General features: G+C 37.5%; 1 protein-coding gene across 3 annotated transcripts in view; it reads left to right on the top strand.

The window, feature by feature from the left end:
• NUBPL (nucleotide binding protein like) overlaps window positions 1–22,494 on the top strand; it is a 225,120-nt gene that overhangs the window by 159,290 nt on the left and 43,336 nt on the right. For all 3 annotated transcript variants that reach the window (XM_043922088.1, XM_043922089.1, XM_043922090.1), the window contains exon 7: window positions 7,887–7,980. In XM_043922088.1, coding sequence (XP_043778023.1) covers window positions 7,887–7,980 — 94 coding nt within the window. The remainder of the gene's footprint in view (window positions 1–7,886; window positions 7,981–22,494) is intronic.

Below are 22,494 nucleotides of genomic sequence, written 5' to 3' on the forward strand. Positions count from 1 at the left end.
GGTTTATAATAAAAAACAAAGGAGAGTTTTTATTTTTTAAATATCTTTTAGTAATTTTAAAAAATTTATTTATTTTTAAATGAAGGATAATTGCTTTACAGTACTGTGTTAGTTTCTACCAAACATCAACATGAATCAGACATAGGGACCCATGTCCCCTCCCACTTGTACATCCCTCCCACCATCCTGCCCATAGTATTTTTAAAAAATAAAAACATCTTGATTTTCAGGCAAGTTTGTAATATTTTAGGCCTTTTTGGTAGCAGTCCTGTCCTTTACTAACATCATCTTCCTAGGTTATGAACATCTGTATATATAAGCAGTTGGTCTAAAGCAGGAGTCTGGAGATCTTAGAGAGATGTTCTCATAATATGTATTCTTACTTTTGTGGTAACATTATTATTTTTATACCGTGAAGTTTTACTGTAGATTTACCTGGGTGTCTGTGGGCTGGACCTGGGAATTGGATAATCTTTTAAATATTGCTTCAGAAACTGGGCACAGAATTACCAAAGATGAGCCCATCTATCAACTTTTGGGTCAGAAGTCATCTGTGAATTGACACTCTCCGTGTTGGCAGGTTCAGTCTGCTCTCTCTCTCTGCTAGGACAGTTAATGAAATGGAAGATGGTGTTAAAGAGAAGGATAAAATGAAATGAAAGATGATGTTAAAGGGAACGATAAAGAATAAAGTTTCTCTTTCTCGCACAGAACATTATTGCTGTCATTTGGGTTGGTAGTATCTGGAGGGATTTATTCAAGACATCTTCCACCCCACCTCCTTTTCCTATGGCAAGAAAGAAATTTGAAAATGGAATAGAGAATTTTTATCTGAAAAAAAATGAAAATATTAAAGAAGTTTTAGATCATTGTTATAACTCGAATAATGTGTTTTCACCATATAACTGGGTTAGCTCTTATCAAAATAGTCTCAAGGATAAGTTCATTAAATTTGGTTGTGTCATTTATTTCTGCAAGTCAGTAGGTCATCAACTCAAGTGGAATTTTTTTTTTGTTATTCAAGCTTTTATTATGTTATTTATTATTTAAATAATTTCATCTTTGTAGAAATTTTCTTCTTGCAACCAAAATAAAATGTTGTATGATTTTATGAATAAGCCACTGAGCAGAGTAAAAGCTATGGTTCAGACTTAATCCTAATTTGTGTTCTATTTTAGATCTATATTTTATGTAAAAGGTACCTCACATGGCAAAAAAATTAGTTTTGATAGTGTAATAACTTGACTCGGAATTACACTCAGTGGATGTGGATTGAACACTGAACACTGGTTCATTATGGAGGGAATTAGTTGTGGAAAGAGAGTCCAGGGATGCATAAAGAATGGCTTCTTCTGTCAGGGAACTTACACTGAAGTTAAGGAGATAATTTTATATAAAAATAATTACCTAGAATTCTTGGAGCTGAAGACCTCTTCAAACCTTGGAAGTTAGTTGAAGCAAAAATCCTAGTAGCTTGGTGATTTGCCTGGCAAGTTTGTCCATGGGTCTGAGACAAGGTTAGCTGCATCTCCTATGCCAGAGGTGGCGTGGTTTCATGTTTGGGATTCTGAGCAAAGTACAAGTACTGTTCTATTTGCTGTTAGGGTTAAATCATGCTTAACAGTGGTTGGAGAACCAGGAAATCAGGGAGAGGCAGCAGGACTTAGGTACGGGATGGAAGGAGCAACTTAGGTACAGGATAGAAGATGGATGGCCAGAGTCAGATGTCAGGACACGACATTATGAATCAGGTGGGCGTAAGAGTCAACCAACTATTCAAGGACCAATTAAGAGCAGACAGGAAGGGAAGAGGCAATGTCTGACTTAGCCAACTTCCTTTAGAATTTGCCCTGTTACCGATGGAATATTTTAAGCATTGTATGAATAGGTTTTCGAGTTACAGTCCACTTCTAAATGATTCAGTCTAGATTTTTCTCCCCTTTCTCCTGCTTCATGATTTGTCTTTTTGTTCTTAAGTCACACCTTTTTCATCTCAGGAGTGTAATTCTTCTTGGCCACCACTTTGGCTCCAGCAGGTCATAACCCCAGCTCTTCTTTCTTGGCAGTGATGTGCCTCCCCGAATCCCCAGGGACCCAGGGCCCACCCTGGCTGATATTGTTTTCACTTGGCTCCCACTGGCCTTGCTCACAAACCTAGGATAGCTGGGACACTCTGCCTTTGCTTTGGAAAAGCACGTCTTGACCCTGTGGTACTTAAACATGGCCTGTGTAGTGCTCATGATGGAAATCACTACACTGGAGGCTGACTGTGGTACACTGCTCCAGAGAAGCTGGAAGCTTTAGCTGAGAAGCTAAAAATGGAATGCATCCATGGGCTGTTTCTTTTTAACACTTACAACTCAGACACTTTGCACTCATACTCCCAGCATCCTCTGCATTGAGGCCTGATAAGTGCTGTTTTGGTTAGCTTCTTAATAGAAGTATCTGTGGAAGGAACTGGTCCATCTTCTTTACCCATTCATAGCACCATACTCTTCATAACTGATGTCCTGCTGTCTTCATAACCTTATCTGTCCAAATATAAGACACATTTTTATCTCCCAGTCATTCCTCAGTAAAGAGGGAATTACCTTTATTTGAGTTTTTGGGTTTCTCTCTGATTATCAGGCATTATTTTGAATACTAAAACACAAAATATTGTTTGGGGAAGACATATTAGCCTAGAATTACCCCAGTCAGTGCTAGCTGAAATATTTTCCCTGAATAAGGTTGACAAAAAAGATAAATAGTAAGATAACAGAAAATAAAAATAATTTAACAGAGATTTAGTAATTATTTCTGATGGCATAACCTTCAAGTGTTGGTTGTCTTAATAACAGAGAAAGAGCAATTAAAAAAGCAATACCATAAGATGTGCTGTTTTAGCAATTACAAATGCATATTTATAAGACAAAAAAAAACAGCTGTTCTAATCTTATTTGAATGACTTTGGACAAAAGCTCAGTGACTGACTTGATTCCAAAAGTCCTGTATCTCAAACACTTTGGAGGAAATTAAAAGTTACATATAACTATGTAAAAGAGGCATCTCTCACAGGGCTTCTGTTGGCAGACTGAGGTCTGAACTGTTGCCGCTAATCTGTACCACATCCCATCCTTCTCAATTGCCCTGGCCACTGGATTATTTTTAAATTATCCTATTGCACTGTGTATGTGCCCCTTTGGATTTGATGCACCTGTTTTGACTTCTTAACTGCATTGCTGGGTTCTCTGCTGCAACAGCTGCCTCTTTATCCACAGGGCATCTCTGAACCACCTTGGTAACTCCACCTCTAGACTGACTCAGTCTGTCCCACTGGGATCCTTTAAGTCTGGAGCCTGGGAGGGAGCTGAGAAGGTTTTACCAGAGGTGGAGTTACCTTGAGGGTAATGAAGCTTACGTTCAGGATTCCACACTGTCTTGGGTTTTAGAATGTTCTCAGTGGAGAGCGGAAGCCAGTTGCAGTCAGGGACAATTTCTCTGTAAGCATTTCTGGTGTTCCGGAGGTCTCAGAGAAAGGAACTCTAAGGTGCTAACATGTTATGATGATTTCTTTTACATTCTAAATAAATATTTACTTTTGCACCTAGTTTTGCATTTCTGACTTTGCATTCTTATTCTTAGAGAAGACCACCGAAGTTGTATGTGCTCCATGACACCCCAAAATCTGGATCTTCTGCTGTACTGTGTGCTCAGTTACTAAGTTCTGTCTGACTCTTTGAGACCCCATGGACTGTAGCCCACCAGACTCCTCTGTCCATGGGATTTTTCAGGCAAAACACGAGTGGGTTGCCATTCCCTTCTCCAGGGGCTCTTCCCAACCCAGGGGTTGAATCTGTATCTCCTGCTTTGTCAGGCAGATTCTTTACCATTAAGTATCCCGGGAAGCCAGGATCTGCTGCTAGGTTTTACTAAATTAGATGCCTGGGTGTTTTGCTAGTACTTATTTCCCTGCATTTAGTAATAAATAATTTATGTGAGTAAATCTACACTGAATAGAATGTAAAGAATCCCCAAATCATTCTAAAATCAATGCTTTGGTAGTTCATTTACAAGAGAACTGGAACTTTCTGGCAGACAGTATATTTTAATATATTAATATTATATTCCTTGAGAGCTTCCCTGGTGGCTCAGTTGGTAGAGTCTGTCTGCAGTGCAGGAGACCTGGGTTCGATCCCTGGGTTGGGAAGATGCCCTGGAGAGGGGAATGGCAACCCACTCCAGTATTCTTGTCTGGGAAATCCCATGGACAGAGTAGACTGGTGAGCCCCAGTCTGTGGGGTTGCAAAGAGTAGGACGTGACTGAGCATTTAACATTTCATTTCAATATTATATTAATATGTTAATTGTTAACTGGGGTCGCAAAAAGTCAGACATGACTTAGTGACTGAACAACAATAATGTGTTAATTATGTTAATTTTATATTAATTATTATATATTCATTAATAGCAATATATTGATATATTAGTGAATACCATAAAACTGGAGGTCAGATACTGAATTCAGTTCAAGTCTCCAAGCCTTGGTGAAATGCCTACAATGTGTGATGAAGGTTCTGGGCCAGGTTTTTTACTTTTCCCATAGAATTTGAATTCAGTTTAAGAGTCATTTGAAATTCATTGCCTTACCAGTGCAGTATTTTTAGGTCCTTGGAAATACAATAAGAATTCTCTTTAAAGATGTAAGAAATTTGAGCCAATGTGATAAATATGATTAAATGCCAAGGAACAACAATTATAAATTGTTGGCACCACTCATTTGATGTCCTCTGAAACAAAGAGGCTTGTCAGTCTGCCAGTGCTAGGAGTTTCAGTGTAGAGGATGTAAAATGAAAAGTATCCTTTATCTTTTTTGTAAATAGTTTCATAGATGATGGCCATGGGTAACTTAGGGATAGCTGTTTTCAAACAAGAAACCCCATATTGAAAATGAACTACTTCATGTTCATCATTTCATCATTCTCTTAAAATGTATTGTTACATCAGTATCAAATACTTGTGTTTGAGAAATATCATAGTATTCCTAAAAGACATGTCAGTATATAATGGCAGATATTGATATTGATATAATGTCAGATATTGATAAATGTTTTCAAGAAAGCACATTCAGAGAAGGAAAGAGACTGATGATTGGGGGAGTGCTGTTTTAGAAAGGCTGTGCTGCCTTCCTACATATTCTGTGAGTGTACCAAGCATATCCCCATCTCAGGGCCTTTCCACTTGCCAGTGCTTCTGCCTAGAATGCTTTCTAAGAATTGCATCAGTTATTTTTCTCACTTCAGGCTCTGACCACCCTGTCGAAGGTAGTCCCTTACACCATTCTTTTCCTTTTCTCTCTTCTTCATGTGTTCCTCACTATCTGACCCTGGGAACTGAAGAGACTCAAAGAACTCCTTTGATAAATTCTTAGCTGTCTGAACTCTTACTACCCGCTCTCTGAAACTCAGAAATTGAAGACTTTTAAAATGTCTCTTGCTGTTTGATCTGGATATATCCAAATCAAGAGCCAAGTAATTCTGTATAGAAAGGGATGCTTGTTTTCTTTGCAGTACTTTTTACTGTTTGTCTTTCTGTTTATCTGCCTGTCTCCCTCACTAAAACTTTAGTTGCTTGGTGGATGGGACTTTGTTTTTTTCATTGCTGTCTATTCATCTATTCATCACCTGGAACAGTGCCTGGAATCATTTCTCGGTAAATATATGTTGAATAAATGTGTTAAAACATAAATGAATCCATCAGACCCAATATCATATTTTAAGAAATACGTGATTTTATGGAAAAGGCTTATTTCACATTATTAAGTTTTAAGAAGTAGGATACACAGTATAATTTCCATTTCCTTTCAAAACATTGTAAGTATTTGCATGTATGTATATAGGAGACGCTCAAATTCATTCCTTGAAAGAAAATTTGAGCGTCTCCTATATGTCCATTCTATGTTAGATATGTCTAAGTCATCTACAGTTTCGTGAGAAGATAGATACTGAAACAATAGTAAATGAATGTCACTTTCCTCTTGCACTGCTTTTCAGCTATGTTGATCTTTCAATTTCTCTCACTAACCTTTTTTTGCACAGGTTATATCATTTTGTGTTGAATATCTCTCTCCCTCTGTATTGTAAATTCTGTGAGACTAGGGCCCATGATACTATTCAATTAATTGAATAGCTATTGCTCAATGCCTGGTATATAGTAGATACTCAGTAAACATTTGCTGGTTGAATGAATGAACAAATGATTAGAATAGGAACACCTATTCTACATAATAGGAACACCATATCTAATCTTTAATGAAAGTTATGGGAAGTAACTTTCAAGCTGAGGCCTCAGTACAGAACAGACTTTTGGACTCTGTGGGAGAAGGCGAGGGTGGGATGTTTTGAGAGAACAGCATCGAAACATGTATATTATCTATGGTGAAACAGATCACCAGCCCAGGTTGGATGCATGAGACAAGTGCTTGGACCTGGTGCACTGGGAAGACCCAGAGGGATCGGGTAGAGAGGGAGGTGGGAGGGGGGATCGGAATGGGGAATACATGTAAATCCATGGCTGATTCATGTCAATGTACGACAAAAACCACTACAATATTGTAAAGTAATTAGCCTCCAACTAATGAAAATAAATGGAAAAAAAAAAAAAAAAAAGAATGAGGAAGAATTAACAAGTAAAGAAGACCAGGCAGAAGTTCTAAAGCTTAAGCTTAGCCTTTATCCTAAAAGCGATAGAGAAGTTTTAAACAAACAAACAAAAAAAAAACACTGCACTATCAAATCATTTTTTTCTGTGGTATTAAGAATAGACTTATGTGGGCAATGCTGATACAGGGAAATTGGTTGGGAGATTTTAGTGATAAATGACTGTGGTTCATGTTGGGTTCTTCGTCATGCAGAAAAAGTGAATACATTTCAGAGATTTTTTAGAAAGCATAATATAAATGGTGAGGGAAAGGGGACAAGTTACACATGATCCCAAGTCTTTGCATTAGGCACCTGAGAGGACCCCTCGGCCTTTTGCTGAAACTGGGGATTCGTAAGGAAGAACCATTTGAGGGGAAAAGAGCTTGAAGTATCCTTGATGGTGGTGGTGGTTTAGTCGCTAAGTTGTGTCTGACTCTTGGGACCCCATGGACTGTTGCCTGCCAGGCTCCTCTGTCCATGGGATTTCCCAGGCAAGAATACTGGATTGGGTTGCCATTTCCTTCTCCAGGGGACCTTCCTGAGCCAAGGATCGAACCCAGGTCACCTGCATTGCAGACAGATTCTTTAAAAACTGACTGAACCACTAGGGAAGCCCCGAAGTATCTTTGATACCTGTCTAATTGAGGCTGAGCATTTTTCTAGGTATAGATACTTAGTAAAGTGCCTGGAAAGAAATAATCAAATGTTAATAGTTTGTAAGTCTATTTATATTTATAAAATTTTCTTATCAAGTTTCAGTTTTCATTATTAGTGTGTTTTATGAAGGAAAAATAATAAACATTGAAAACTATAGTAGGATCTGCTACAGGAAACATTACTAAAAACTCAAAGGACAAAAAGCTAAGACTTCCTTAGGTAAAATTAGGGCTGTTCTCAGTGAAAATAGATTATTGGTGCTGAAGTCCATTGTGCAGTGGGATCATCATTATGGTATGTGTGTGTTTTGTGGGATCATCTGAAAATTTAACCTTATTAGTCAGAGAAGGTCTGCTAGAAGCAAAGATGGTCTCTTATACACCCATGGTTTCTTATACATCTGTATCAGCCCTCAGCATAATCCCTGGAACTTAATAATAGCTCAAATGAAAGCTATTTTAGATTTGTTATTAATTTTTTTTTTGTTTACATCACTATTCACCACATTTGTTTTTACAGTGATATTATTTGTGTCGTCTTGGTTTTTAGGTAGATTGGGGTCAGCTGGACTACCTGGTCGTTGACATGCCACCAGGAACTGGAGACGTACAGTTATCAGTCTCACAGAATATTCCCATTTCAGGTAAGTCTTACAGTTAAATGGAATTTGTGCTGTCCTTGATGTTTTGTTATTGTCATACAGTAAAACGAACTATGACAGGCAAACATTTTTGTGTCCTAGAAACATTATCATTTATAAATTTACCTTTAGAGACCAGATTCATGAACAAAAGTTTCAAAGAACTGCCAGAATAAGCATGTTTACAAAAATATAAAGAAAGACACTTTGAAAAGGTAGTGATGTAAGTCTGTGTTTTAGAAAAGAAGTAGTGCTGAAGTATCATTTAGTTAAAACCTGGCTGTTTGGTTCACAGTCGTTCAGCAGTTACAGCATAGTGCCTGATATGTGCCAGGCACTCAGTAATATTTATTGAATAAATATTGAATAAGAATAAACACTGGGAAAATTTGGCTTTTTGATAAATACAACTATGGGAAAAGTTTATATCCTGCCAATTAGTTAATGTTAAAGTTGAGAGCAATAAATGTTAGTTTACATCAAATGCAAAATACACAACACTTCAGTATGGTAGTGGATATCTTTTTATGCAATGGAATTTAAATATTAGTATTAGCTTTTATATTGAATCTGTTTCTAAGGATTTTCCTAGATTCCAGTGCAGAAATAGTTGTAAATCTCTCTGTAAATCTCTCTTATATGCATATAAGGACTTTGAGGAAAATAATGGAATTTTAAAATGTCTTTTCAAATCCATTATTTGTTGGTAATAACCAGGAGATATGGACAGTCACCAAAAAGTTTAGAAACTAGGTATTTGATGATATATATATATACATTCTTAGAAAATATCATTATGATGTTACTAATAATTATGACTACTTTTGATATTTTAAATAGATTTATAACCTTTCTGGAGCCTGAGGCTTTTACTTTGTTGGGGCAAATTATAATGCATGAGATGGGAGTAAAGTGCAGTAAAACAGGAAAGCAATTTGTCCTTTCTGTAGTCAGAGTTCTAAATAGTCTGTATTTTTTTCTTTTTAGAGTAGTTTTGGTACTTTTATTCTTTAGATATCAAGAGTGATCACTAGATGTTTATTGAATAAGTTGTACTCCTTGAACTTTGAAATGCCTGTTGCAAGATTCCAAAACTCTTATTTATGTGGATAATATTGATAAAGTTGGGCTAAATTATTATTTATTCCCTGAGTTGTGAATTGGTACCTTGAAAAAGTTTAATTTACTTCTCACAGATAAGCTGATGTCCCTATGCAATTTTCCTTTGTTTATTCAGATAATAGCCCCTCTGTGTGGACAGGATTTATGATTATATCACCCTGTTTAATTTGTGCTTATACTCTAAAACAAACAATGTGTAGATTGGGGTTAAGATTTACTTCTCCTTTGAGGATTTCTAATATCCTAAAATTTAACTAGTATCTCTATTTCTTACCTTTGATGAAGAGTCTACCCTCTAATAGGTAATTAATGTTAGATGAGAATAAAAAGCAGTGTTTTTAGAACTTATGTCAAATGTGCATGACGATTCAGTAGCATTGTGTACATTCACACTGTTGTGCAGCCATCACCACCATCCATCTCCAGAGCTTTCTCATCTTCCCAAACTGAAACTCTTTACCCATTAAACAATAACTCCGAATTCCCTCCTACCCCTAGCCCCTGGTAAGCACCATTCAGAAACAGTAATTTTTACAATAAGGTGAGAGAATGATTCTAGAATGAGGAAAACATATTTATAAGATTGCATTAAACATAAACCTAACATTGATTTTATGATTTATTAATAAATTTTAATTGTTTTTTTAAAATGAAGAAACAGTGTTTACTTCTTAATTTTGTTGTCATTCTTAAAATCTGCCTTTGGGAAAAACTCTTCAACTGGGTTTGTGCTGTACTCCATGGTCGGTAGCTGCTGCCGCTGTTGCTACTGCTGCTTCTTCAAGCTTTTGTTTACGTTTCTCTCTTGTGCCTTTTTATTTTTTATTGAAGTATACTTGAGGTTGCAAAGCAACAAATGCTATCCATGTGAAAGTAGGTGCTTAGCACTGTACAGGATCCAGGGATGGTTAAATCAAGTCTTTCCCCTAGACAAGTATTCCAAACCTTTTTTTGATTCTTGGATCTTTTTTTGATAATTTGATGTATAAATGGAAATGTATTTGTACCTACAGGAACACAATTTTTATGTATGATTTCAGAAGGTTTGCTGTCCTCAGGTTAAAAGTCCCATCTGAATCCTTGTACACTGTTGATGGGAATGTAATTGATACAGCCACTGGGGAAGACAGTAGGGAGGTTTCTCAAAAAACTGAAAATAGAACTTCCTTATAACTCAGCAATTCCACTCCTGGATACATATCTGAGAGAAATGGAAATACTAATTCAAAAAGACAAACACACCCCAATGTTCATAGCAACATTATTTACAATTGCCAAGATATGGAAGCAACCTAAATGCCTATCAATAGATGAATGGATAAAGAAGATGTGGTGAGTATGTGTACACACATACACACAATGGAATACTACTCAGCTGTTAAAAAAACAATGAAAACTTGCCATTTCCAACAACATGGATGGACTTGGAGAATATTGTGCTAAGTGAGAGAAGTCAGACAGAGAAAGACAAATACTGTACAATGTCAGTTTTATGTGGAATTCCAAAAATACAACAAACTAGTGTATATAACAAAAAAGAAACAGACTTACAGATATAGAGAACAAACTAGTAGTTACTAGTTGAGGGAGGGAAGTGGAGAGAGGCAGTATAGGGGTAGGGAATAGAGATACAAAATATTATGTATAATATAAGCTACAAGGATATTATATTTTATAATACCTATAGATGGAACATGGGATTTTCAAGGCAAGAATACTAGGGTGGATTGCCATTTCTTCCACCAGAGAATCTTTCAGACTCAGGGGTTGACCCACATCTCCTGTGTCTCCTACACTGGCAGGCAGATTCTCTACCACTGAGCCACCCAGGAACCCCTACATGTATATATATATATATGTAGGAGAAGGAAATGACAACCCACTCCAGTATTCTTGCTGGAAAAATACCATGGACAGAGGAGCCTGGCACACATGACTAAAACCACTGAGTATGTGTGTGTGTGTGTGTGTGTGCGCGTGCGTGTGCGCGCGTGTGTGTGTGTGTGTGTGCGCGCACCCAGCACAGCAGGTAGGGATCGAAAGTGGTTGACGCAGTTTGGGAAAAAGAAACTAGAGACAGAATTAAGGTTTAAAGATGGGATGGGTGGACTCAAGACCTCTTAGATCAAGAGCCCTGTTCCTCGGAGCCATGTCACTTTTATTTATTGTCTTGGCAAGCAGAAAGTATCTTTTGTGTTACAATGAAGTCAGCCTCCTGTGTTCCCAGTCACTCTCCCATTTTATTGATTAAACAATCTTTGTTATTTTTTTGTACAAGGAGTATCACCTCGCTGGAGGTCATAGACCCACTTATGCCTTGGGAAAACATCTTAGTGTGTGCACAAGCAGTGTTCTGGACTTTTGCTGACCCAGCGTTCCAAGGTTCACACTATGTTTTTCCTTAGCTTAGCAGGGCATGACAACCCCAACTGATCAACCCAATATACTTTTATTTGGGTTATGCTGTATTGCTGTATTTTGCTTTTATTCTTTTCCCATGGTGATTTTCTCATGGCTTAGCCAGAGCAACAGGTGGCTGACTATTAACCCCTGCATATATATAATATATATACATATATATATCTCACATTTTCTTTATTCATTCATCTGTTGATGGACATTTAGGTTGTTTCTGTGTCTTGACTATTGTAAATAGTGCTGTTGTGAACATAGCGCAAATATCTTTTTGAACTATAGTTTCTTCTGGATATATGCCCGAGTAGGATTGCTGGATCATATGACAACTTTATTTTTAGCTTTTTGAGAAACCTCCATACTGTTTTTAATAGTGGCTTCACCAACTTACGTTCCCACCAATGGTGTAAGAGAGTGCCCTTTTTTCTCCACATCCTCTCCAGCATTTGTTATTGGTAGACTTTTCAATAATGGACATTCTGACTGGTGTGAGGTGGTATCTCATTGTAATTTTGATTTGCATTTCTCTAATAATTAGCAGTTTGAGCATCTTTCCATGCCCCTGTTGGCCATCTGTTTGTCTTCTTTGGAAAAATGTCTGTTTATGTATTCTGCCCATTTTTTAATAGGGTTATTTGTTTTTTTGTTGTTGTATGAGCTGTTTATATATTTTGAAAACTAAGCTCTTGTCAGTTATATCAGTTGCAAGTATTTTCTCTCAATCCATAGATTGTCTTTTCATTTTGTTTATGGTTTCCTTTGCTGAGAAAACACTCATTCTTTAAAGACAATACATTTCTGTGTAAACAGCTGCCATGATGATTGGCTGTTATTAACAAACTGCCACTTAATGACAGTTTTCCATGTATTAGTTTTTTATTTGAGGATCACAGGTGTTATATTATGTCTGTTTTCTTAAATTTTTGAAGGGTTAAGTAACTTTCTCAAGGCCACACAGTTAAAATGCGTCATAGCTGAGGTCTGTATTAGTTCTGATTGGGTTTAAAACTTATACTGTCAAGCTCTACGTCATGCTGCCCTAATAGAAAGCCCAGCAATATTTGACTCATGGATTTACTAAGTTTAGTTCTAGTCCATTCCACCCATTTAGGTTGTAAATATTCTAATCTATGTTATCTTTGATAAAAATAAACTTGTCTGTGAATATGCCTAAACCAGTGCACCCCTATGTGGTGAGTATCCAACCAGTGGTCTAGATTGGTTTCTCCTGTATTCAAGGCTTTTGCTTGTTTGTTTGTTTCTGACTCCTGAAAGATTGCTTTGGGCCTCTTTATACATCCTAGGGAAGACCTGAAGGCAGTCTAGAAGCAGTCTCCTTTGGGCTTTGGGAAAGTAGTATTAGTCCCTCAGTCATGTCCAACTCTTTGCGACCCCATGGACTGCAGCCTGCCAGGCTCCTCTGTTCATGGGATTTCCAAGGCAAGCATACTGGAATGGGTTGCCATTTCTTCTTCAGGGGATCTTCCTGTCCCAGGGATGGAACCCAGGTCTCCCACATTGCAGGCAGACTCTTTACTGTCTGAGCCACCAGGAAGCCCTAGGAGACCTCCAAATCATTTTTGGGAAGACCAGTGTTGTCTTTGGGCTGGTCATACTGGTCTTGGGACTTTGACTGGTTTCCAGGAACACTGGCTCTCAGTATAGAATTGCAGCTGTCGATGTTAATACAATGATGGTTTATTATGTCAAAGTTAAAGTTAATAGCAGTGCGAAGACTAGATTTTCTATAGTGAACATGTCTTAATTTTATAATGAGAAAAACAGAACAAGCAGAACATACCAGAAACATACAAGAAAGGATGTGAGGGGATGTTGAGGGGACAGGTGCATTGGTGATTGTCTCTGTATATGTATCTTTCTTACAGGCTTAGGTCCTGAAGTGTAGTTTTATTCAGGCCGTGGTCATTTCACAGCTAATGTTTCTAAATAAATGCTAAAATTGAGCCAGTTCCCAGGATTTAGAGGGAAGGGCACCAACCAAAGACTTACTGGCCTGGCTTGAATCATGGCTTTCATCAATTCATATAATCTGGAACAGGCTGACAGAATCGTGTCTGCCTTTCTAGACCTACCTGAATTATTTTTCTCTAACTATGAACCTTATTTTCCTTTTTTCTTATCACTGACTTTAGAGCTCTTTTAGGATAGCCTGTGTTCTACTTTTCTTATGTCCCATATCCCACAAACCCAGAGACTTTTTCAGCTCTCATTTGAGCCCCGCTGTGATTCGACTTCCTTTCCTTTCCCACTAAACTCCTTCATGTAACCTGGGATTGCTCCCCCTAAACCTTATATACCCACTGCCCTTCTTCCCTTCCTTTACTTTCTCTAATATAAGACACAGTTGACCCTCACTTAGAATGTCTTCCTTCCCCATTCACTGGGTACCTTGGTCCTGCTTACTCTTTATTCTAATGGCTACTACTTTCCATTTTCCCCCAACCTCCCAGTTAGGAACCGTTTCTCCTTGTTTGGAATTCACATAGCATTTTATTTGAATGATTTCTATAGCACTTCTTACGTTCTTCGTTCAACACTTGCATAACTATGTTATCTTCTCTACCAGACTGTTACACCCTCGAGAGTAAAGCCTCTGTTTCGTTCATCTTTGTGTTTCTCACAGGGCCGAACTCGGTGCCTTCCTGTAATCACTCAGGAAATGTTGATCAGTGAATGAGTGTTTTATCTGTTTTGGTATTATCTTACCAAGTAGGCGGTAAGCTGTTTGAATGCAATGATTTTTTCCCCCATTTATCGTAGTATTTCTCAAGAGTACCTTGGGCAATGCCTTATGCAATTAATATTGATTGAATAAATGACATAGTTAGTTGACTAGTTGTCACTGCTTATGTGCCCCCTTATCTTTCTTAACAGCCCACTAACTCATTCCTGTGATCTCTCCTACCCCAGCTGCTTTTACCTGGGAGCTCTTTTCTGTGTATCAGTTAAAGCATTACCTTTAAAAACATCAGTCAGTCAGTTTAGTCGTTCAGTTGTGTCCGACTCTTTGCAACCCCATGGACTGCAGCACGCCAGGCTTCCCTGTCCATCACCAACTCCCAGAGCTTGAGCAAACTCATGTCCATCGAGTTGGTGATGCCATCCAACCATCTCATCCTCTTTTGTCCCCTTCTCCTCCTGCCTTCAATCTTTCCCAGCATCAGGGTCTCTTCCAATGAGTCAGTTCTTTGCATCAGGTGGCCAAAATATTGAAGTTTCAGGTTCAGAATCAGCCCTTCCAATGAATATTCAGGACTGATTTCCTTTAGGATGGACTGGTTTGATCTCTTTGCAGTCTAAGCAACTCTCAAGAATCTTCGCCAACACCCCAATTCAAAAGCAACACAGATTTTATTTAACTCTTCCTTTGAGTGAAAAGTATTTTCATTTTAGGGACTTCTTTATGCCATCCTTTTTCTTGTGTTATATGTAACATACTTGTGGTTAGTTGATACCTTTTGATACTAACTTTTCTTTGGTGTCTGGGATAATAGTATGCATGTGGGCACTTGTTATTTGGTTACATGCAGGCTCTGTATTATGGGCTTCCCAAGTGGCTCAGGGGTAAAGAATCAGGTAAACCTGTAATGCAGGAGATGCAGGTTCGATTCCTGTGTCGGGAAGATCTCCTGTAGAAGGAAATAGCAACCCACTCCAGTATTCTTGCTTGGGAAATCCAATGGACAAGGGGTTGCAAAAGAGTGGACACAACTTAGAGAGTAAACAACAATAATAACAATAGGCTCTGTATTAAATTACTGATGAGAGTCACTAGTGCTGCTCCATTGTAAGATAATAAGAAATTCTTTTATTTACTTGCAGGGATATTTGGCAAGGGACTAAATATCTGATTATCCTTATGTGTGGAATACCTGCCTACCCCATAGACTTAGAAGGAACAAATGAGATAACGAACATAACAGCCCCGTATAAATGTATAGTAGTTGTTAGAAACTACTTGAACACTTTAGAAGAGTTTTTTTAGAGGGGTGTGAAATGTTGTGAATTAGGAATCTTTATATGAACTTTGCATTTCTCCAAGCCATGTTGAGAATGAAATTGTGTTTTATGCTTGTAAAGAGACATCGTTTTGCAAAATTTATGGAGACAGACCTGTACAAGTAAAAGATCTTTCTAAGTGCTAATTAGCAAGTCTTTTTATGTGTTCCATTTTGTTCCATGGGATAGATGACAAGCTCATTATAAGAGGAAACTTTAAAGAAAAAATCCTCCTCTTATTTGTTAAAAGTGTTGTGTAGCAACAATAGTGATAAATGTGTTGACAGCAGTATTAATGGCTAATGATTTAAGTTTGAGCTTCCATGGACTACTGAATCATTATATACTGCAAGTATCTAGTAGTTGTAGTAATTTCTAGAGGGAAAGGAGACAGAATAGAGGGTGAGAAATAATCAATTATAGTCCTTGCATTTGCTCTTGTCTTGTTGAATCTGTCAACGGGAGAAGCCAGAGTTACCAGTGATGGTTTTGTTGTGTTATTTTTCTTACTTTTTTTTGTTGCACAGTTTGCTGAGTTTTTGTTTGCTGTTTCTTTTGCTTGTAAATTAGTTGGTGCCATATATTGAGTTGGGTATATTCCAGTGTTGACTTGTAGTTTTTTTTTTTTTTGGCATAGTGATGTACTCTTCGGAATTATCGAATACTAAACTGCTCTTCCATAATGGAAGAGGATTAATATTTCTTTGAGAAACATTATAAGTTCCTTGAAAGTTTGAAAATATATGCACCATGTTACTATTTGAATTCTAATAGATGTTGCCTAAAATGTTTTTCTTCCTTTGTTAGATGACTTTAACTCTTAGAATTAAGTGAAGAATTTATTCCTCTCATGAAATCTGTGAAGCATATTTTTATTTTTTGAGAGACTAGAGAGTTTTAGTGAGTCACTCATATTAAGGTGCTATATTAGTCAGGGTCCTAGCTGGAAAAAGATGATACATCTTAAAAAGAGTTAACAGAGTGAGTTTAATGAAGAGATTAGTTACCGAGGTGTGGGCAATATCAGGAAACCAGCAAGGGACAGAGAAATACCCAGAGGCTAGTGACAGTCAGGAATTTTTACTGTCTGCCTGAAGGAGCAGAGAGTGAACCATGTTAGTGTGACTTGGTGACTGCTGAAGTCATGGTAGAGGGGCTGATTGTTGGGAGCTCTGACCACAGAGGAATGCAGGCAAGCGCAGAACTTCTGCAAGACAGAGAGGAAGCAGTGTGTGTGGTACTTATAGTGCCCCACCTTTTTCTCCTCTCACAGCCTTCTCTCCTGGGTACCTGCTATGGCAGATTCCTGTTGAAAGCCAGAGGATAAGGAAATTCAGGTGATAGAATTCACACAGGTCAGCTGCCTGGGTTGATCAGGACAGAGAATGAAGCAGAGCCTGGGGAAGAAGGAGAGGAAGTAAGTGGAGCACAGCAAGTGGAAAATAATCAAAGCAGCTTTTTTTTCCTTCATGGTTGTCATTTTGACTGTGAATTAGTGACTTGTGATCGATGAAGTACAAAGACTCCTGCCTTCTGAAAATTTGAAGCTAATACAGATTTCAATACAGTCAAATTAGTGAACATTCATGTTATCAGAGGGCAAAATTTTACTGTCGTCAAATTAATGAACAGAATATTTATATTGGAGATAAATTGTGATGTTAAGTATATTTTGTTGCAGTGGGGAGTAATGGATAGAAGGGTTTATTTTGATAAGATAGGGTTATGAAAAAAAAAGTTCTCCTTCGCTTTATTAAGTAAAAATAGATGCGGGAATAAAACTTCTGGAAATGATTCTTAAAATAGAAGGGACAAAGACTGAACATTCATGAGGGGAGCACGTGATCCCTCCTTGGTCTTCTTCCTTTTACTTCCAAGGAAGGGCACAGAAAGCAGCCGGGTGGTCCTGCTGTGGGTACTGTCCTCATTACTCCCCGCAAGAGGGAGAAGCTGCTGCATGTGGCAGGTGGGCAGCTAGACAGTATATGCTAAACACCCACGGACTCAAGAGAAGCTGCGCTGGCAGACTGGCATTGCGTTATAGAAATGAGGTTTTGCCCTTTTTCCTGTCTGGAGCCCTTCCTGTCTGGACACTGCAGATAGAAGGAAAGCCAGAGGCCTTTCTGCCTCTTACTCACTTAAATGAGATGAGATGGGAATTTTAAATTAAGCCACCTTAATATTTCAGTCATCATTTAAAGTGAACGGCATTTATTGCTTGTGAAAGGCAGTGGGCCTTTTGCCACATTAACTGAACTCCTATTCACTCATCATAGATGCTAGTCCAAGCCCACACTTGTATTTTTCCCACCACCAGCTTGGGCTATTCAGTTATCTCTTTTATAGTAATACTCTCTGACTGCCAGTTTTGACAGTGGGGTGTGTGCGTGTGTGTGAGTGTGTGTAATTTTATTTATGTGTGTATTTGTGGCTGTCCTGTGTCTCTGTTGCCTTGCAGGCCTTTCTCTAGTTGTGGCGAGTGGAGTCTACTCTCTAGTTGCAATGTGCAGGTTTCTCATTGCGGTGGCTTCTCTTGTTGCAGAGCATGGGCTCTAGGGCAGGTGAGGGGCTTCAGTAGTTGCGACTCCTGGATTCTAGAGCACAGGCTCAATAGTTGTGGCCCGTGGGTTTTGTTGCTTCACAACCTGTGGGATCTTTCCAGATCAGGGCTTGTACCTGTGTCTCCTGTATTGGCAGGGGAATTCTTTATCACTGAGTCACTGGAGAAGCCCAACAGTAGTTTTTATAACATGAAAGGATCGGAAACATATTGTTGCCTTCATTAAGTAAATTACCATGGGCCATGTTTGGCTGCTTCGGATTTTAGTGATATTTTTCCCCAATATTTTACAATTTGTAATTACCTCAAACTGTATAGTTTAAAGCATGCTAATACCTGATAGGTGGCAGACTTAGGTCATAGATTTTCCTAGTATTCAGAGATAGTAAATCTTCATTGTGTTTTCAGTTTGTAGTATGAAACTAAAGGAGACAGTCAGTTTTGGATTTCTCTCCTGGTGTATTTCCATGAAAATTTTGGGCAGGGTTATAATTAAAGGATATTTGGCAAATAATCACATGATGTAGAAGAGAATTACTGTTTTATCCATCAAATTGTAAAAATTCTTTCCAAAATAATTTTTTGTTGTTGTTTTTGTTAGGCAAATTGTAGCCAAGGATTAAAGATTAGGAATTGTATTCCAGTGTTTTATCTTTAGGGACACTCCTGATATTCAGTCTGAAACTTCAGTCTTTGTTAGTTTGGAAATCAAATTATAAAGCAAATATAATGCTATTGGTTAATGAACAATAATGTTTCCAATTAAATTTAAGAAGCAGGGCCCCTGTATTTGTGTCAGCATATATTATAGGTGGAAGTTATCGTGTGTCAGTTAACAGTTCAAGGAAATAGCCTAAAAATTAACAACTTTTAAACTATGACATAGAAAGACCTAGGATTTGAAAAACTTCCCCAAATGATTCTTATGTAGATTTCAGGATCATTCCGTCTAGAGCAACTTATCTGATGATAGAATTCCTTGATTTATCCAGCCTGTGTTTTGATGGGACCCTTCTGATAGCATTCAATCAGTTTTGTCTTAGAAGAATTTCTAGGCACTTTGTTCATCATATGTCTGACAGCTAAAATTCTTTAATATCTTAAAGTTCAATGAATAGTTAATGGCCAATGGATAGTCAGATTCATATTAAAAACTACTTTTAAATCTATTAAACATTTGTATGTAGAAAAAGGATGAGACTCACAATCTGTCATTTAAAAATTTTTGCACTTTGTCATATATGTTAAAGATTTGATCAGAGTGTTGTGTAGCTCTGAAGAATGTCTTCATATCTTAAGTATGATTTGAAAACGGAGCAAAGCTTTTCCATGAAAAATCTCAGCCTTTCTTTTGTGAAATACACCTGGTTAAATACAGTTAAGGTAATCAGGGTATAGCAGTTCTCTTCTTTGGCGTTCATGTTGGAGAAAGAATGTGTTCAGAAAGGAATATGTACCGTTATGAACAAAACAGCCTTTTGTGGGCTTTATGTGCATCTAACAGAGTTTGAAATCCAAAATATTAAATCTTAAGAGTCCAGCATGAACAGACACATATAGAAGAACATTGCAGAGACATTTGTGTACAACAAGTAGGCTTCTCTAGGTGTTTACTGATCAACATAAAGATGGACTCAAGACTGGAGAGAAGTCAGGATTTAATCTTTACTGATAATATCAGAACTGAGGGGGAGAATGAGAATGAGAGAGAGAAATAGCTTGTGAGTAGAATATGAGAGAACTGTATGGTTCTAGCCCAAGCTCTGTAGAATCTCTGGAAACTTCTCTTGTCCTCAGTGGTTCACAGTGAATGCAGTCTGAAACCCCTAGTGAGTTCATCATTAGGGTGAGGTGATTGGAAGCCTGTTGCCTTCTGACTCCATTATTGAAGAGCTAATCTCTCTTTCTAAATAGCAGGTGTGTGTCCAGATTCCTTTAACAAACTTGAATTCTTAACTAAAAATGCACATGCTCTCTCTCACCAATGACTTTGAAATACTATGATTTCTACTAATTATTGTGTTTTATAATGCTTTTTGGCATCAATTGGCATAATTTTCTGTGACAAAATTCATTTCTAAAGTGAGCAACATAATGATCAATCTTTAAATTAGTAAAACATATACCCTTTGTGACTATAGCTAATTCACTCCTCTGTTGGAATGGCGTATAGAATCCAAAACAGTGACTCATGAAAGAATTATTTATAGTCCCTGTTGAAACACAATCTGGGGGTACATTTAAGGTGAATTTGCCTTTTTAATTTTGTTTTACTTAATCTGATGCTAATATTAGTGGACATTTATTGATATTACAGGCAATAATGTTTACAGTTCAGGAAGTTTGGGAGTTATAGAGAAGAATGGCAAGGGAGAGCTAAAAAATACTGAAGCAAATCTCCTTTATAGTCAATAAACAATTATGTTTATGCTAAGCTAGCAGAAAATGATTATTTTGCTGCAAGTATCTTTAAATAAATCACCGAGCATCAGTAGCACTAAATATTAGAGCACTGTGAACGTTAAGGGTAGCAGTTAATTTCTTCTTTTAAGTGTTAGTTGACTTTACATTGACGTGCTAAAGGATTATATAGAATTACTCATCCAGGTATACTTAAGGGCGGTTTCTGTTGTATATTTTTATTAGGTTCCAACACTGAAATTCTCAATCAAGCATGGGAATTAGATACAATTTATGCCTTGGAGACTTAGAATGCCATAGTTGAGTAATTCCACACTGGTATAATTATGATCAGCTTAACATCTGGAATGATTAGTTTTAAATGCTTCAGTTCAGTTCAGTTTGGTCGCTCAGTCATGTCTGACTCTTTGCAACCCTGTGGACTGCAGCATGCCAGGCTTCCCTGCCCATCACCAACTCCTGGAGCTTACTCAAACTCACGTCTATCGAGTCGGTGATGCCACCCAACCATCTCATCCTCCGTCATCCCCTTCTCCCACCTTCAATCTTTGCCAGCATCAGGGTCTTTTTCAGTGAGTCAGTTCTTTGCATCAGGTGGCCAAAGTATTGGAGTTTCAGCTTCAACATCAGTCCTTCCAATGAATATTCAGGACTGATTTCCTTTAGGATGGACTGGTTGGATCTCCTTGCACGCCAAGGGACTCTCTCAAGAGTCTTCTCCAACACCACAGTTCAAAAGCATCAGTTGTTCAGTGCTCAGCTTTCTTTTTGGTCCAGCTCTCACATCCATACATGAATACTGGAACTAACTGCTCTGAACTCGGACCCAAATCTAGATATGCAGTTATAGATACAATTTCCTCTCAATACTCAAGAGAATTAGCAGTTAAGACAATACTCTAAATAACTATTTTTCAAGATGTTTGCATACTTTGCAGAATCTGATAGACAATTAACCTCTTATAGTAAATCCCAGTTAGTAAAAAGCTGTTTACATAGATTACAACTTGGAAAATAACATTTAAACAATATTGTTTATTTAGACTTAGACATTTACCCTAGAAAATGGATAGAAAATTCTTCATGGAATTCTTGAGATGGCACTTTATGATACTGTGTTTTTACCCCCTTGAAAATTATTATATTTATTGCAAACTAAACATTCTCTTTGTTGCTATTAGTATTTCTTGTGCTCAGTGGAGGGAGCACAAGTTTTCTAACAAACCATCACAAAACTGAAGTGACATCATCAGTGATGGTATAGAGGGGAACAATCTAGGCTAGTTCATATTGGTTCATGTTCCAGGGTCTGTGAGAAAAATTAAAATTTATTAACTAGAAAGTCAAGAATTGTAGAGATAAACTGTAATGTCAGGTTTAGAGATCATATTTTAAGTTAAGAGATTAGTAACAAAAACCATAATTCCTTTAAAACTTAAAAATGTGCATTGTGATGCACAGATTGGTTAATGATTAATTTTACTGGAGGTTTTGTTTCTCTTTTGTTTACCTTATTTCTTTATAATTTGTAGAGGTCACTTTAGGGTGTCTGGAATAGTTAGATGTGTGATGCACTAAAGTTTGGTACAGCAAAAGAGGTGTAGTGATTTCTCTATGGGTCAGTTATGTTTTTGTATTGTTTAATAAGGGCTAGAAATTTTTTTCTCAAAGCTGCATCCTGAAGACTGATTGCATTGCAATTAGTCAATAGTTAAAAACATATATTTAAGGGGAAAAAAATCTTACACCAAAAACTCTTATGAATGTAGCTGGTAGTTCCAGTGGAATGTGTACATGGTTTGTGAGCATTTTATGGAACATGGAAGATGATCGTTGTCTGTCCTTGTCAGAAATGTGTTATGATGTATGAGTGGTACTGTTCAAATTACAAACAAACTCAGGCATCATGGATGCTTATTTGTGATACCGTGTTAGCGTTAAGTAAAAGAAAACCAAGACACTTTAATCCCTCTCTCTAG

Source organism: Cervus elaphus, chromosome 13 (assembly GCF_910594005.1).
Source record: "Cervus elaphus chromosome 13, mCerEla1.1, whole genome shotgun sequence".
In the NCBI taxonomy this organism is placed as follows: Eukaryota; Metazoa; Chordata; class Mammalia; order Artiodactyla; family Cervidae; genus Cervus; species Cervus elaphus.